The 12650-nt window shown below is 44.7% G+C and overlaps 1 protein-coding gene across 2 annotated transcripts in view; it reads right to left on the reverse strand.

Annotated features, from left to right (window-relative positions):
- The window catches only part of Susd6 (sushi domain containing 6), a 108906-nt gene that overhangs the window by 11203 nt on the left and 85053 nt on the right, over positions 1 to 12650 (reverse strand). For both annotated transcript variants that reach the window (XM_052739435.1, XM_052739434.1), the window contains 2 exons: positions 2317 to 2514; positions 1199 to 1337 (listed from right to left, as the gene is read on the reverse strand). In XM_052739435.1, coding sequence (XP_052595395.1) covers positions 1199 to 1337; positions 2317 to 2514 — 337 coding nt within the window. The remainder of the gene's footprint in view (positions 1 to 1198; positions 1338 to 2316; positions 2515 to 12650) is intronic.

Below are 12650 nucleotides of genomic sequence, written 5' to 3' on the forward strand. Positions count from 1 at the left end.
TAGTTCCCTTCAAAATACCTCTCTAAGGGGGCTGGAGAGATGGCTCAGAGGTTAAGAGCACTGACTGCTCTTCCAGAGGTCCTGAGTTCAATTCCAAGCAACCACATGGTGGCTCACAGCCATCTGTAATGAGATCTGGCGCCCTCTTTTGGCATGCAGGCATACATAGAGGCAGAATGTTGTATACATAATAAATACATAATCTTAAAAAAAAACTCTTCAAAAATAATTGTTACTCCTCCTTTCTTCTAAACAAAACAAGAGGAAGAAGGAAAAATCATATTCCTATACAGAAATTAACTTGAGGGTAGTCTGTAGCTGTAAGTTCCAAATGTGGAGCATTTTATAGAATGTGGTTAGTCTGGACTGCCGTGCCTGAGAGCTAAGACAGTGACTAATGCAGGACTATGAATGAATCTAAACAATCTATTCTTCAAAGACATGAGGTACCCTCAAGAGTTAAGCAACTACAGAGGCCAAGTTAGGGCAGGAGAAAAGTCCCCTATCAGAGATATCCTCAGGACCATTCCCACTGGGGCACCACCATTTGCCACCTCATCTCCTGAGTCTAGGATGATTAATAGATAATATGCTATAAGAGAAAAAGGAGAATCTGCAGATAAGAAAACCCACTTCTTCTGATTTCAGAATGGTACTATGATCCTGGATTCTCACTACACATTAAAACTATCTGAGAAGCTTTCTAGAAAATGGTAAGGCCAGGATCCCACTCCAAACCGAATAAATTAGAATTTGGGGGAAGCCGAGGTGCACTAAGGATTAGAAACCAGGAGCAGGAAGAGGCAGCTTGCAAATACAACCATGTATCAGATCACTGTGCCTTAGCTCCAAAGTATCTCAGGAGTGATGCCAATGCTGCTAGACCCACACTCCAGAGACACGCAGAAATGCTACGGCTTTGAGGCCGGACAGATTTAGGTTCAAATCTCAGTTCTGCAATCATCCTGACATATAACGTGAATGCCTCAGTTTCTCTGTCTGTAATGTTCCCATCAGGATCAAAGCAATGTATGTGAACCAACAAGCACAGTGCCAGGCACACCCAGGAGTTTACACACAGCCGGACCCTCCTCTCCACTTCCCTAAGATACAGACTAGCAGAGGCTATAGGTCAACAGCTTCCTATAACCAGTCCAAGGTCAGTCTCACAGGGATGCTTGACTAACAGTGTGCTCACCTGCTATGATGGAAAGACTTCAGCTTTGGCTGCAGCAGTACAAACAGCACCACGAGGAGAAGAATGAGTGCTACAGAGCTGGCAGTGGAAGCCACTATGGACAGCGCAGGGACCCCGAGTGACGCGTGTGTTTCTTTGTCTAAGGAAACAAGTCATCACAAATATTTGGTACCCAGAAGCATAACACATGGCCTCTACAGATGATGTAGCCAAATATTCCCTACAGAATATAGAATATTTGACAGAAACATTTATTTGACAGCTGGGCCTTTTCGGGAAACTCTTATAAGGTGGCCTAGGTATTCCCTGAATAAGATATCCCCACCCCCACCCCCCAGATCAAGGGGTACCTAAACTCATTTAACTGGAGTTCTTAAAACACCAACAGCACGCTGGCGAACATCATTAAAGGGGCCACATCTTCCTACCACCTTGAGTTCCACCATGTTCCCCCCATAGAGCAGGATAATTAAGAAGTGGGCAAATAATAAGGTCCTGTTCTAAGGCCCTCAGCCTTCACTGTAAACCCCGTACTGTTTCCCACCCTCTTCTGAGGTGTTATGGGTTAAGCATGCTCTGGTCTTGAAGCCCAGGTGTGAAGCAGAGAGAAGGCCACACAACACACATTTCCTTTTAGGAATCTGCATTTTCCTGTCATGCAAGACAAGAAGAGGCAGAAAAGAAACAGAAGGATTCTGTACAGCTGGGCTGTAACTTCATAACAAAACTGTCACTTTCTATTCAAGGGAAAAATAAAATGGAGGAGACACTGGAAAATATGTTAGCACTGTGCTCGTTGTTCACTATGCTAGTAGACAGAACACAGCCTAAGGTCGTCAGCATCTGACTAGGCAAACAGAGATCCTGACATCAAAGGAATTTTACATAGTCAGGCAGATGCCTCAATAAAGACACAGAGCTTCTCAATGGTTCAGTGGAATGCAACGTGACATGCACCAGCAGCCCTAATGATATCCACAAAGACATGGAATACCAAAGAAAGAGAGACCAAAGTGCTTAACACAGCCAAGGGAGCTCTCAAGAAAGCATGCGCCATTCCCCAGAGACTGGGGAAAAAGCCAGCCCCAGGCAGCATCCCGTGTCACTTGTAGACTGACCTTCATTGAGATGACAGCTGACCTCCATGGCCGGCTTCCACTCGCCATCCTTGCAGGTCAGGTATTTGTAGTCGCCCTTCAGCATGTAGCCTTCTGCACACAGGTACTCGATGACACTGCCTGCTGTCAAGGGGTCTTTGCAGGGCCGGGGGTGGCAAATGTAGCCACCATTCTCTGGCTCTGGGGGCAGAGGGCACACTGCAAAGACAGAGGGAGATGGCATCACAATGAGGCTTTCAATGGGTATGTGCTCTCAGCAGCATGACCCTGAAATTTGAGGGGCATTAGAACCATCCTTGGAAAAGCCTGTTGAACTAGTATGGAAATAAGTTGTCACTGACAGAGGCTGAAGTGTACCAGTCAGTCTGGCTGCTTACAGCATCTCTCCTCCCCGCTGGCCAGCAGACTCCAGAAAAGTTCTGTACCTGCTCAATTTGGATCTGATTCTAACTGCGCCCACCAACAGTGAGTCAGACTGAGAGGGGATAAAACTCGGGCAACTCATTATGGCAAGTGTTAGGCTGTTTACAACATCAATGTCAGGAAGGACTCCGTGGTATAATCAAAGCATGAGTTTGGCTCCTGAGAAGATTTCAGAGAGCTTTCCTGGGAGGCTTCCCAAGCCCTGTGCACCTTCTCTCGTCTGCCAGGCTTCACTCGCCTCTGTCCCATAAACTCCACATTTCTCCTCCAGGCATGACAATCTAGTTTCAAAGTCATCTCATCTCTCAGGATTCTGTGCGATAGTTATCGTTTCTTTCCTCTGACAATGTGGACATTACATCCCACAAAGTGAGGCAACTTTTAGCCAAAATTAGGGTAGGGTGAATGTCAACTTGGGACCAGAGTCAGGTCCTCTGATTCTAACCCTGAGCTCATTTTCCCATGAGACACAATCCCTATCCCATGAGTCGATTGATTTGTAAAGCTTTGTGTACCAAGATCACTTCCTTTCACTCTCTGAGTCTGGTCAACTAAAGAGATGGCGAACAGGGTGTGGGTGTGGTGGGACTGTGGTTTAGAAAAGCTGTCATAGGATCACAGGAGCTGGAAGGTCTGAGCAGCTCTTAGGAGAAGGGAAACTATTTCTATTTCTGACAGATTACAGAACTGAATCCCAAGCCAGGTAGCGAAAGGAGGTGTGTCTAGCCACACTTGAGGTGTCCGGTGGGGGCGCTAAGGAGCCACTGAAAGGCTGGCCTGGGAGAAGGCAGCATGATCAGGCACTCATGACCTCCAACTTTCCAAATGTTTTACAAACACAAGATACAACAAAGATTTTTCCAAAGGAAATTCAGTTTTGCTGACTACATGCCAGCCTATCCTTGTATCACAGAGACATCTGTGTGGGAGTCAGAATGGTGGTTTCCTTTTCTCACTTCCTCCAACAGGCTCAGAGTGACTGGGAGTTACACAGGAGTGTCTGACTATCACGATAAGGCCCTGGCTCACTTCCATGTGAAAGCCCCACAGACCACATTCTGCAGCTGTACCCTTGCAGCCTCCCACTAGTTCTGACACAGAATGCTATTATGCAGGCTGACATCAAGTCTGGTGGGGGAAGGTACTAGATATAAAAAAGGTCCTCGCCCTCAGGCTGCACATCCCTAGAGATAGGTAGAAAATACATCATTTTCTTTTGTTTTGTCATTTAAGTACATTTATAATTTTTCGTGGTCATTTCTTGGGATTGAACCAGCGACTTGTCCATGTTAGATAGGCACTCTATCACTGAGACACTCCCATTTACTTTCCCATTTCATTTGTTCCTTTGGTAGTACTGAGAATTGATTTCAGGGCCTTATACGTACTAGTATATGCTCTACCACTGAGCTACAGTTTCAGCTCAACAATTTTTTAAAAGTTGCTAATTTTAAACATTGACAAAGGATCTAGAAGTCTGACAGCAACTATGAAACTAGAAGATGAATACAAACACGAGACCCTATCCCCTTGAAGGACACACTTCTGATATCCCTACCACACACCCAGCTCAAAGTCCCGAACAGGAGGGAAGTGAATGCAAACATTTCAAAGTGGTGGCTAGTCATTCAGGGAGCTGGCCAGCAAATCAGCTGCTTTACTATTTCATTTTCCATCTTCTGTTCAGAGTAGTAAGCCCCCACAGACCTTCTGACTGACTCTTGCTTCTCTGCAGACTGTATCTAATTGGTTCATTTCCTGGGCATAATTAATGCTGAACATTCTTCTGGGCAGCTCCTGAGAGTAGAGTAGGCAGGCCCACAGAGGCCAGTGTGCTTGGAAGAGGCTCTCAGAGGAAGGGTTAAGATTCTAGAGCCATGTCTACTCTGCTCCATGTTTCCCTCTGTAAATCCCATAAATAGATAGGATCTCAGTATATATGTGGCATAAAGTTAAAAAAATAAGATGTACAGTGAAAAGCCAGACATCTTCTTGTGCTCTGGCCAATCAGATCCCTCCAAAGACACTCAGCATGTAGTTTTCCCCTTATGCTTCCAAAAAATCTCCGCATGAAGACTTATTGTAATATGTCCCAAAGAATGGGATTCCTGCTTCAAGAGAGGGAGCGTTAGAGCAGCAGAAACAACAGCTTACAGGGGGCTCAGGACAACTCTGGGAGAAGCTGTGCCTCAGTGAGACTTCTTCTCATCAGGAGGGGAGGGGCAAGGGGAAGCAAACGCATTGAGATTGGAGAATGTGAGTTAAACCCAGAGAATCCAAAGTATCCCAGTTTAGCTGAGCTGATTAACAAAAACCTTAGAGAGGACCTTGACTCACAATAAGAGAGGCTTGTTCTATGTTTAAGATTCTTTATAAAAAAAGTTGAATCTAGTCTAAGGTGTATGGTGATATTTTATTTGTATTAAAATGTTATTTGTATGTTAATAAATAAAGTTGCCCGGGGGTCAGAGCTATTAGCAAGCCATAGGAAAGCAGGGCAGTGGTGGCGTACTCTTGTAATCCCAGCACTTGGTAGGCAGAGCTGGGTAAGTCTCTGTGTGTTCAGGGATACAGCCATTATTGGATACACATACCTTTAATCTCAATATCAATCATGGAAAACCTGGAGGCCTATACAGACAGGCCATGAGGAGGCGGTCATGTGGTTGGGTTTACAACCAATGAGAAGGCAGGACAGGAACTCTATATAAAGACTTTAACACGGGTAGCTCTGGTTCGGAGAGGTAGGACCACTGCAGGAGGAAGGGTAAGGTTTTAGCTCTTAGCTCTGACCTCTTGGCTTTCTTCTTTGCATTGGTTCTGTGTTTCTTATTTCTTATTTTTTTTTTTGAATTTTTTTTTTTTTTGGTTTTTTGAGACAGGGTTTCTCTGTGTAGCTTTGCGCCTTTCCTGGAACTCACTTGGTAGTCCAGGCTGGCCTCGAACTCACAGAGATCCGCCTGGCTCTGCCTCCTGAGTGCTGGGATTAAAGGCGTGCGCCACCACCGCCCGGCTGTGTTTCTTATTTAATAAGAAGGTTGGTTACATCTACAAAGGTGGATCAGATTATTTCCACAGTACAGCAAAAATAAACTTGGTATAAAAAATATTTTGTTAATCTATGAAAGTCACTCAAAGGCAGCAAGCTGGAATACAGCAGGTTCAGCATTAAGATAGTCAGACCAAGGTTCAAGGAAATAAAGAAGTGCCGGGCAGTGGTGGCGCACGTCTTTAATCCCAGCACTCCAGCACTCAGGAGGCAGAGCCAGGTGGATCTCTGTGAGTTTGAGACCAGCCTGGTCTACAAAGTGAGTTCCAGGACAGCCAGGACTGTTACAGAGAGAAACTCTGTCTCAAAAAACCAAACCAAATCAAAAACACCCCAAAAAAAGAAAATAAAGAGGTTTTAGAATGAAGGGTCAGCAAACAGAACAGGCAAGGTCACTTTGAGATATCAAGGGCACACATACACAAATATTGCTCTTTAGTCCAAAGAGGAGACTATGCGGAATGTGGCCACGGGCAAAAGATAAAGTATAGGCCTTCAGTGAAACCTGAAGTTCACAGGAAAGGGAAGAACATCCAGGAAAACCAAAACCCACAAAGCAAATGAAACACCCAGCAACTTCTGGGAGCCATGGTCCTGGCCAGGAGGCTGACAATTTATACCTCAGGTTTTCTTGGACAATTCCTCACTTAAAGAGGGAATTTCAAGCTCTGTTCTTAACCCTGGGAAGACAATGAACTCATCTGATTTGGTAATACTACTTAATTTTTAAGAGGAATAGAAAGCCAGATGACTTTACAGGGGAAAAAAATTCATTCTCCTAGCTGCTTCTACATTCTACTGTCTCCCACAGATACTTAGGCCCCTAGTGTTAAATGTTCTTTCTCCTCTAAGACTTTCTCTACAGCAACACCCAGCTCCATAGATTCTAAGTAAAGTAATATCTGAAATTGTCTTGTACCATGCCAAGTACATGACAGATATTGATAATTCTCTGTTTACTTTCACACTGCAAAGGAAACGGTCAAGGGGAGGGGCTAACCCATCAGAAGACAGTGTCTCCAGGGGAACGAACACACTGTGAGCATTCGGTGACCATCTCACCAGGCAGCAGTGGGAAAACACATTGGAGAGAAATGACCCGGCTGAAGTTTCCACTTTAGGGTCACCTTGACCTAACAGATTCCTCAAAAACCAACAAGAATTCTAAAGCCTGCCTTTCTAACTGTCCTGCTTTTGTTGTTTTGGTGTCCAGTCTTTCAGGAAGGAGACAAATTAAAACTCATTTTTGTTTTCTTGAGACAAGGTTTCTCTGTGTAGAAAACTCATTTTTATAATAGTTCAACAAGCAAAATAAAACTCTAGGAAAGACCTCGGGGAAACAGAACAAAGACTTGAACCCTTTCAAAACAAGTAGGAAGCTATAGAAAACAGGGGTATGCAGCCTCTGGGTCTTTAAGGGATTAGAGGTGAGAAGGGCCGGCATACATTTAAATATCTAGCGTATTTTCGAAAGACTAAATGAAAGGTTTCTGGCCAACAGCCACCAAGAAAACACTACCCTGTCAAACACAGGAGCCACAGGCTTAACCAACTGTTGTTCTGTGTTAACCGTTCACTCACAGGTCTGAAATAATACAGTTTCACACTAAAATCAGTGTGTTAGCATTTGGGATACAAATGAGCACAAAGAAATAGGTGTTTAGGTGATGGAGAGATGGCTCAGCAGTTAAGAGCACTGACTGATCTTCCAGAAGACCAGGGTTCCATTCCTAGCAGCACATAGGGACTGAGGATGGGGGAGGGGAAGAGAAAGAGGGTCCCAGGCCCAAGCATCAATTCTAGAGAGGTGATCACTGGAGCAGGGCTGAGGTAGTACTGTTAATGTCCTACTGAACTGTAATTCCAGAAAACAATTAGAGGTGTCCCTTCCCACATGTGTCCTTAGGAGGGCTGTAAAGACTGTAACAAGGCAGAGCACAACACTATGAATAGAGCCTAGGGTCCAAATTCCTTGGCTTGTTAGCAGTATGACCTCCTCCCTCCCCTTTCCCCACCATACACCCATCTCCTTTTTTCCTGGCTACCCCAGGTAAAAGCAGCTCTGTTTCATCATGTGTTCCCACTATGATTTCTGCCTTGCTACAGGCTCAGGTGACTGTGGACTGAAATGGTGAGCCCTTTCCTCCTGTTAACTTGTTTTTCTCAAGCATTTTGTCACAATAACAGAAAGCTAACTAACAGGGCTAGTAAAGGCTAATGTTAATGGTCAGCAGAGCCTTAGCGAAAGGAGTCCTTGGCTAAATATTGGAAGATAGGATTGTGGACCCAAAAAACAGCAGAAAGATCTATATGATGGTCATGAAATGTTATTAGGTGTGGTGGCCACACTCCTATAATTCCAGCATCAGGAGGCTGAAGCAGAAGAATTCTGAGCTCAAGGAAAGCCTAGGCTATACACATTGAGATGTTGCCCCCACCCCAAAAGCAGTCACATAAAAACCCAGCATTTCGCACAGAGGACCCTTTAAGGTTATTTAAAAGAGGACTTATTTATTCACTTGTCAAACTCTTTCTTGATACGTGAAGGTTCAATTTCTACTTCCAGTTTATTAGCAGCAGAGCCAGAGAAAAGAAAGACAAGGGGATTATAGAAAGTAAAGTTGTTCAAATATGCTGTTTTGTGCAGGAAGCAGTTACTATACACAGCTTTCTAGATGTACCAAGCACCTTGAGTTCCTTCTACATGAAGCATTTTACACATGAGGACAAGGAGACTCTTCTGAGTTGAGTGATTTTCTCCAAGGCTGACCTCTATGAGCCTGTTCAAAGGGAAGGTGAAAAAGCATCCCAGACAAGTTGGAATTAGAGCATTATAAATATAGAAAGGGAGAAAGGAGGAGGAAAAAAAGACCATCTGGTAGTGGTCAAAGGTTTCTGTGAGGTATCCTTCACAAGTTGAGTCTTAACAGCTTATGCTTACTGATATATGCCAGGCATTATTCTAAGGAGTTTACATGTGGAACTCCTTTATGTTTCAACACACACACACACACACACACACACACACACACACACACACACACACACAGAGGCACAAATTTGTCTTAAATATATTCATAACACAATACAGATGAGCAAATTAAGGAAGAGAAGTCAAGATACTTGTTCAATGCTAGCCAGCAGGTAAGGCTGGGACAAAATATCAGAGGGTCTCAGAGTCTAGCTTCTCCTCCAAACCTCAACCTGCCATAGGTGTCTCAGTGAGAAGTTCAACAACAAGGACAATTCGGACACTGCAAGCAGACACTGAGGTCATTTCTAGGCCTGTTTTAATATGCAAAGGTACTAAACTAAAACACCTCTGAGGTCACTTCTGACACTACAAAGCTGTCTGAAGTTGACTACATGGTTAGTTTATAAAAATCCTACAGCCAAGTGGTTTTAAATTGACCTCCGAGTATGAAGGGCTGGCAGCACCTTGTGTCCACGGAGGAAAGAGCTCCTTCAATGGAACAGATTGTTACCACAGGCTTGCTGTGGGAGCCAGAACACAGAAATCTCATTACTAGAAGACACCTAGGGCTGCTTCCCAATGGCTCTCCTGGCCTTCTGCATTACTGATCACCACTTGAGTAGTCAAAAGTCCAAATCAGGCTGCAGTGAGAGGGAATCAAGATGATTTCTCATGCCATTTGCAACCTTCTCATATAAAACAAATCTTCCAGCAGTCAGACAGGAAGCCCATTGTCCAGCCAGAATCTCTTTTCTTAGAGAACTTCCCACACACTGGGGGTCGGGCCAGCCTGCTATAGCGCAAGCCTTTCCCAGGACATGGATGGTGCTGGGATAGGAGAGCACAGGGAGGAACCACACAGACCAAGGCTGTCTCCCTGCATCCCTTCCCGGTCCCCATCATCTTCCCAAAGAAAGGCCTAGCTCAAGCCTTGCTCTGGGACATCAGCAACTGGCAGACAAGTCTAGCTAGAGACTGTCCTTGTTTTAGGACTGAACTCTGCCCCCCCCCCCCCCATCTCTTTTACAACGAGTAGCCTCAGAAGAAGGAGGAAAAGTATTTTCTTTTATTGCCTCAAACATGGCAACTCTTATTACAGAGAGAGGCACAAAAACCCCTTAGTCACTCAGAATAAAGTGTTGTTTACCTTGGCCAAGGGTCCTGACCTTAAAGCACACATACCCAGCTGAAACTCCCACTTTTACAAGGCTGTAGCTCCTGAATTCCTCTCCAGCCACTGCCAGAGAGCACAGGCTAGAATTTGTCAGTGTGGGTCTACCTTGTTTGTTGCCTTCAAAAGTTATCCATTATAGTCTTAGAAAGATCTATTCCTTGGTGTCCTCATCTAAAACAGGGGGATACAAAGGTATCTACTTCACATAGTTGTTGTGAAGATTAATTCCAATATATAGGACAAGTACCTGGTTCGGGGTCTGTTGCATACTCAGTGTTCAGTAAGCAGAAACTTTTATTTTTTCCCCGCTCTGTGTTCCTGTAACAACTTCATTCCTCCTGATAAACTACTACTATATTGTTTTTACATTTATTTTTCCACAGGCCACCCACCCTTCCTCCATTTCTCCACTAAGTGCCACAACCCATCTGTCCACACTACAGGATAGGGATGTGTTTTGTTCATGTTTGGTCCCCAATGCTTCATAAATAACATGACAGATAGTAAATACTTAGTAGAAAATGGTATGAGCTTGCAAAAGCCTGCCCACCGCACAAATCCTGTCTTGCTTCTAACTAGAATGGGCCACGTAATAAGAGAAAATCTCTCTGCAAGTAAACCTCTTATTCTCTAAATCGGCATCTAGCTAATCATGAAAATATACTGTCTGCCCAACAGGATCAGGCCACAAAGGATCAGAGCATGGTCTTAGATCTCAAACAAATGAATCTGAGTTTGACCCAAGGATCCACTCTGTGGCCTGTCAACTGCCCTGTTTTCCTCTGAGTCTTATTCAATAGCAGTATGTGGTTCTACCAGTGTGATGAGCTAATTAATAAAAACAATGTTCATGAAAATGCTTGTATCATGCTGCACATATAATGGGCACTAAAACATTTTTACATTTATTCCAGAGTAAACTAAGCCCCATATTTCTGAGTTTTGAATGGGGCAAGGCAAAGGCCTTACAGTAGAAAAGGACTATTTCAGAATTTGATGTTTGGAGAGCGGACAGGCAGAAAACATCAGGATGAAGCACTGTGGAAGCTGCTTCTTTGCTCTCTCTCTTTGCCCCATCTCAGCAGTTGCGCTAGCCCCGTTTCCACTCCCCCTTTCAGCTACAGAGCTTAGGCTGCACTTGGCTGACAAATGACCTCCATATGGCCTGCTACCCTTTTACCTCTTCTTGTTTTCACAGCTCAGGAGGGAGGGAAGAAGAGGCTGGCAGCTGGGCTGGGTCCTTTCCCCTTCCCACTGCTATGATTGCTAGAAGAAGGGGGCTAGGAGGGCATTCTCCTTTATCCTGCTACTCCAGGTCCAGGCCACCAGTCTCCCGGTTCAGTGAGCTATGCCCAGGACAGAAAGATGACCACAAAGATATTCTGGGTGTGCTAACATATTACTGTGCTACCTTTGGGTGATAGAGAAAGGTCAAGAGAAATCGGAGGAGTTTATATTTTTCCTCAGTAGCAATGGCTACCCAGTCTCATCTCCTCACCCTAGCTCCTACCTAGCTGTCTAATGGTATGCTTTAGCCCTCCAGAATCCCACCTGCAGGAGGACTCCATAGACAGCTGCTCAGACATTGTCAGAGGGTAACTGTGATAATAAACTGAGGGCTTCCAGAGAAAATAGAGTTAGAGGCCTGAGTACAAAGGTCAAAGTCGGAGCTTCATTTCCTCTACCATCTAAAAGCAATGTCTAGGCACGCCCACTTAAGAAGCATACACTTAAGTGTAAAACAAACAGTCTCTGTTGTCCCACGAGGTGCAAATGCCGAAGAGAATTAACATTTATCAACAGGCACCACATTGATCTTACTCAATTCTCCCACCCTACAAGGAAGGTGTAATGAGAAGTTAGTGAGACTAAAAAACTAAGACTCTGACAAATTTAGTAATGACCTGATAGAACATGGCTACTAAATCGTCAAATCTGTATTCAAATTCTGATTTTCCCTTATGTGCTAATGGAGTCTCCCTGATTACAAGATGTCTCAAAACAAAAAACAAAAACCTCCCCCCACTGCAATATATCACATGGGGATAAGAGACATGAATACAAGGTGCTGCAACTCCTGTCTAGAGTAGAGTGAAGATGGGTTGTTTGCTTGTGAACATAGAGGCCTCCTGTGTTCACATATCAGCAGGCAATATTCCCCAGCAAGGCGGGGGAGAAAAGGCAGTTCCCTTTACTACAGATGAACTTTTTTTTTTTTTTTTTTGGTTTTTCGAGACAGGGTTTCTGGAACTCACTTGGTAGCGCCTTTCCTGGAACTCACTTGGTAGCCCAGGCTGGCCTCGAACTCACAGAGATCCGCCTGGCTCTGCCTCCCGAGTGCTGGGATTAAAGGCGTGCGCCACCACCCGCCCGGCCAGATGAACTATTTAAAGATCACAGATACCAAAGCTACACCTTAGAGTGGTGGGGGCATTTTCAGAAGTGAAATGCAAAGTGATGTTCCCACTAAATGCAGAATACACAGGGCCACTGAGGTACTTCTACTGAAACTCAAACAGCCCTACCGTGTACCACCAGTGAACCAGGCAGTGCATGCTGCTTCCACTGGCTCACGAGGCACTGGTACTCACAGAGGCCTGGACAACCAGAACAATGAGGCATTCAGTAAATCCTAGTCATGGGTGGCCATAAAGCTCTGTTGAGGCAGTGGCTACATATCCTTGGTCTTTGAAAAGCACCCACAGGAACTAGGG

This window comes from Peromyscus californicus, unplaced genomic scaffold, assembly GCF_007827085.1.
Source record: "Peromyscus californicus insignis strain IS unplaced genomic scaffold, ASM782708v3 Scaffold_15__1_contigs__length_86483966, whole genome shotgun sequence".
In the NCBI taxonomy this organism is placed as follows: domain Eukaryota; kingdom Metazoa; phylum Chordata; class Mammalia; order Rodentia; family Cricetidae; genus Peromyscus; species Peromyscus californicus.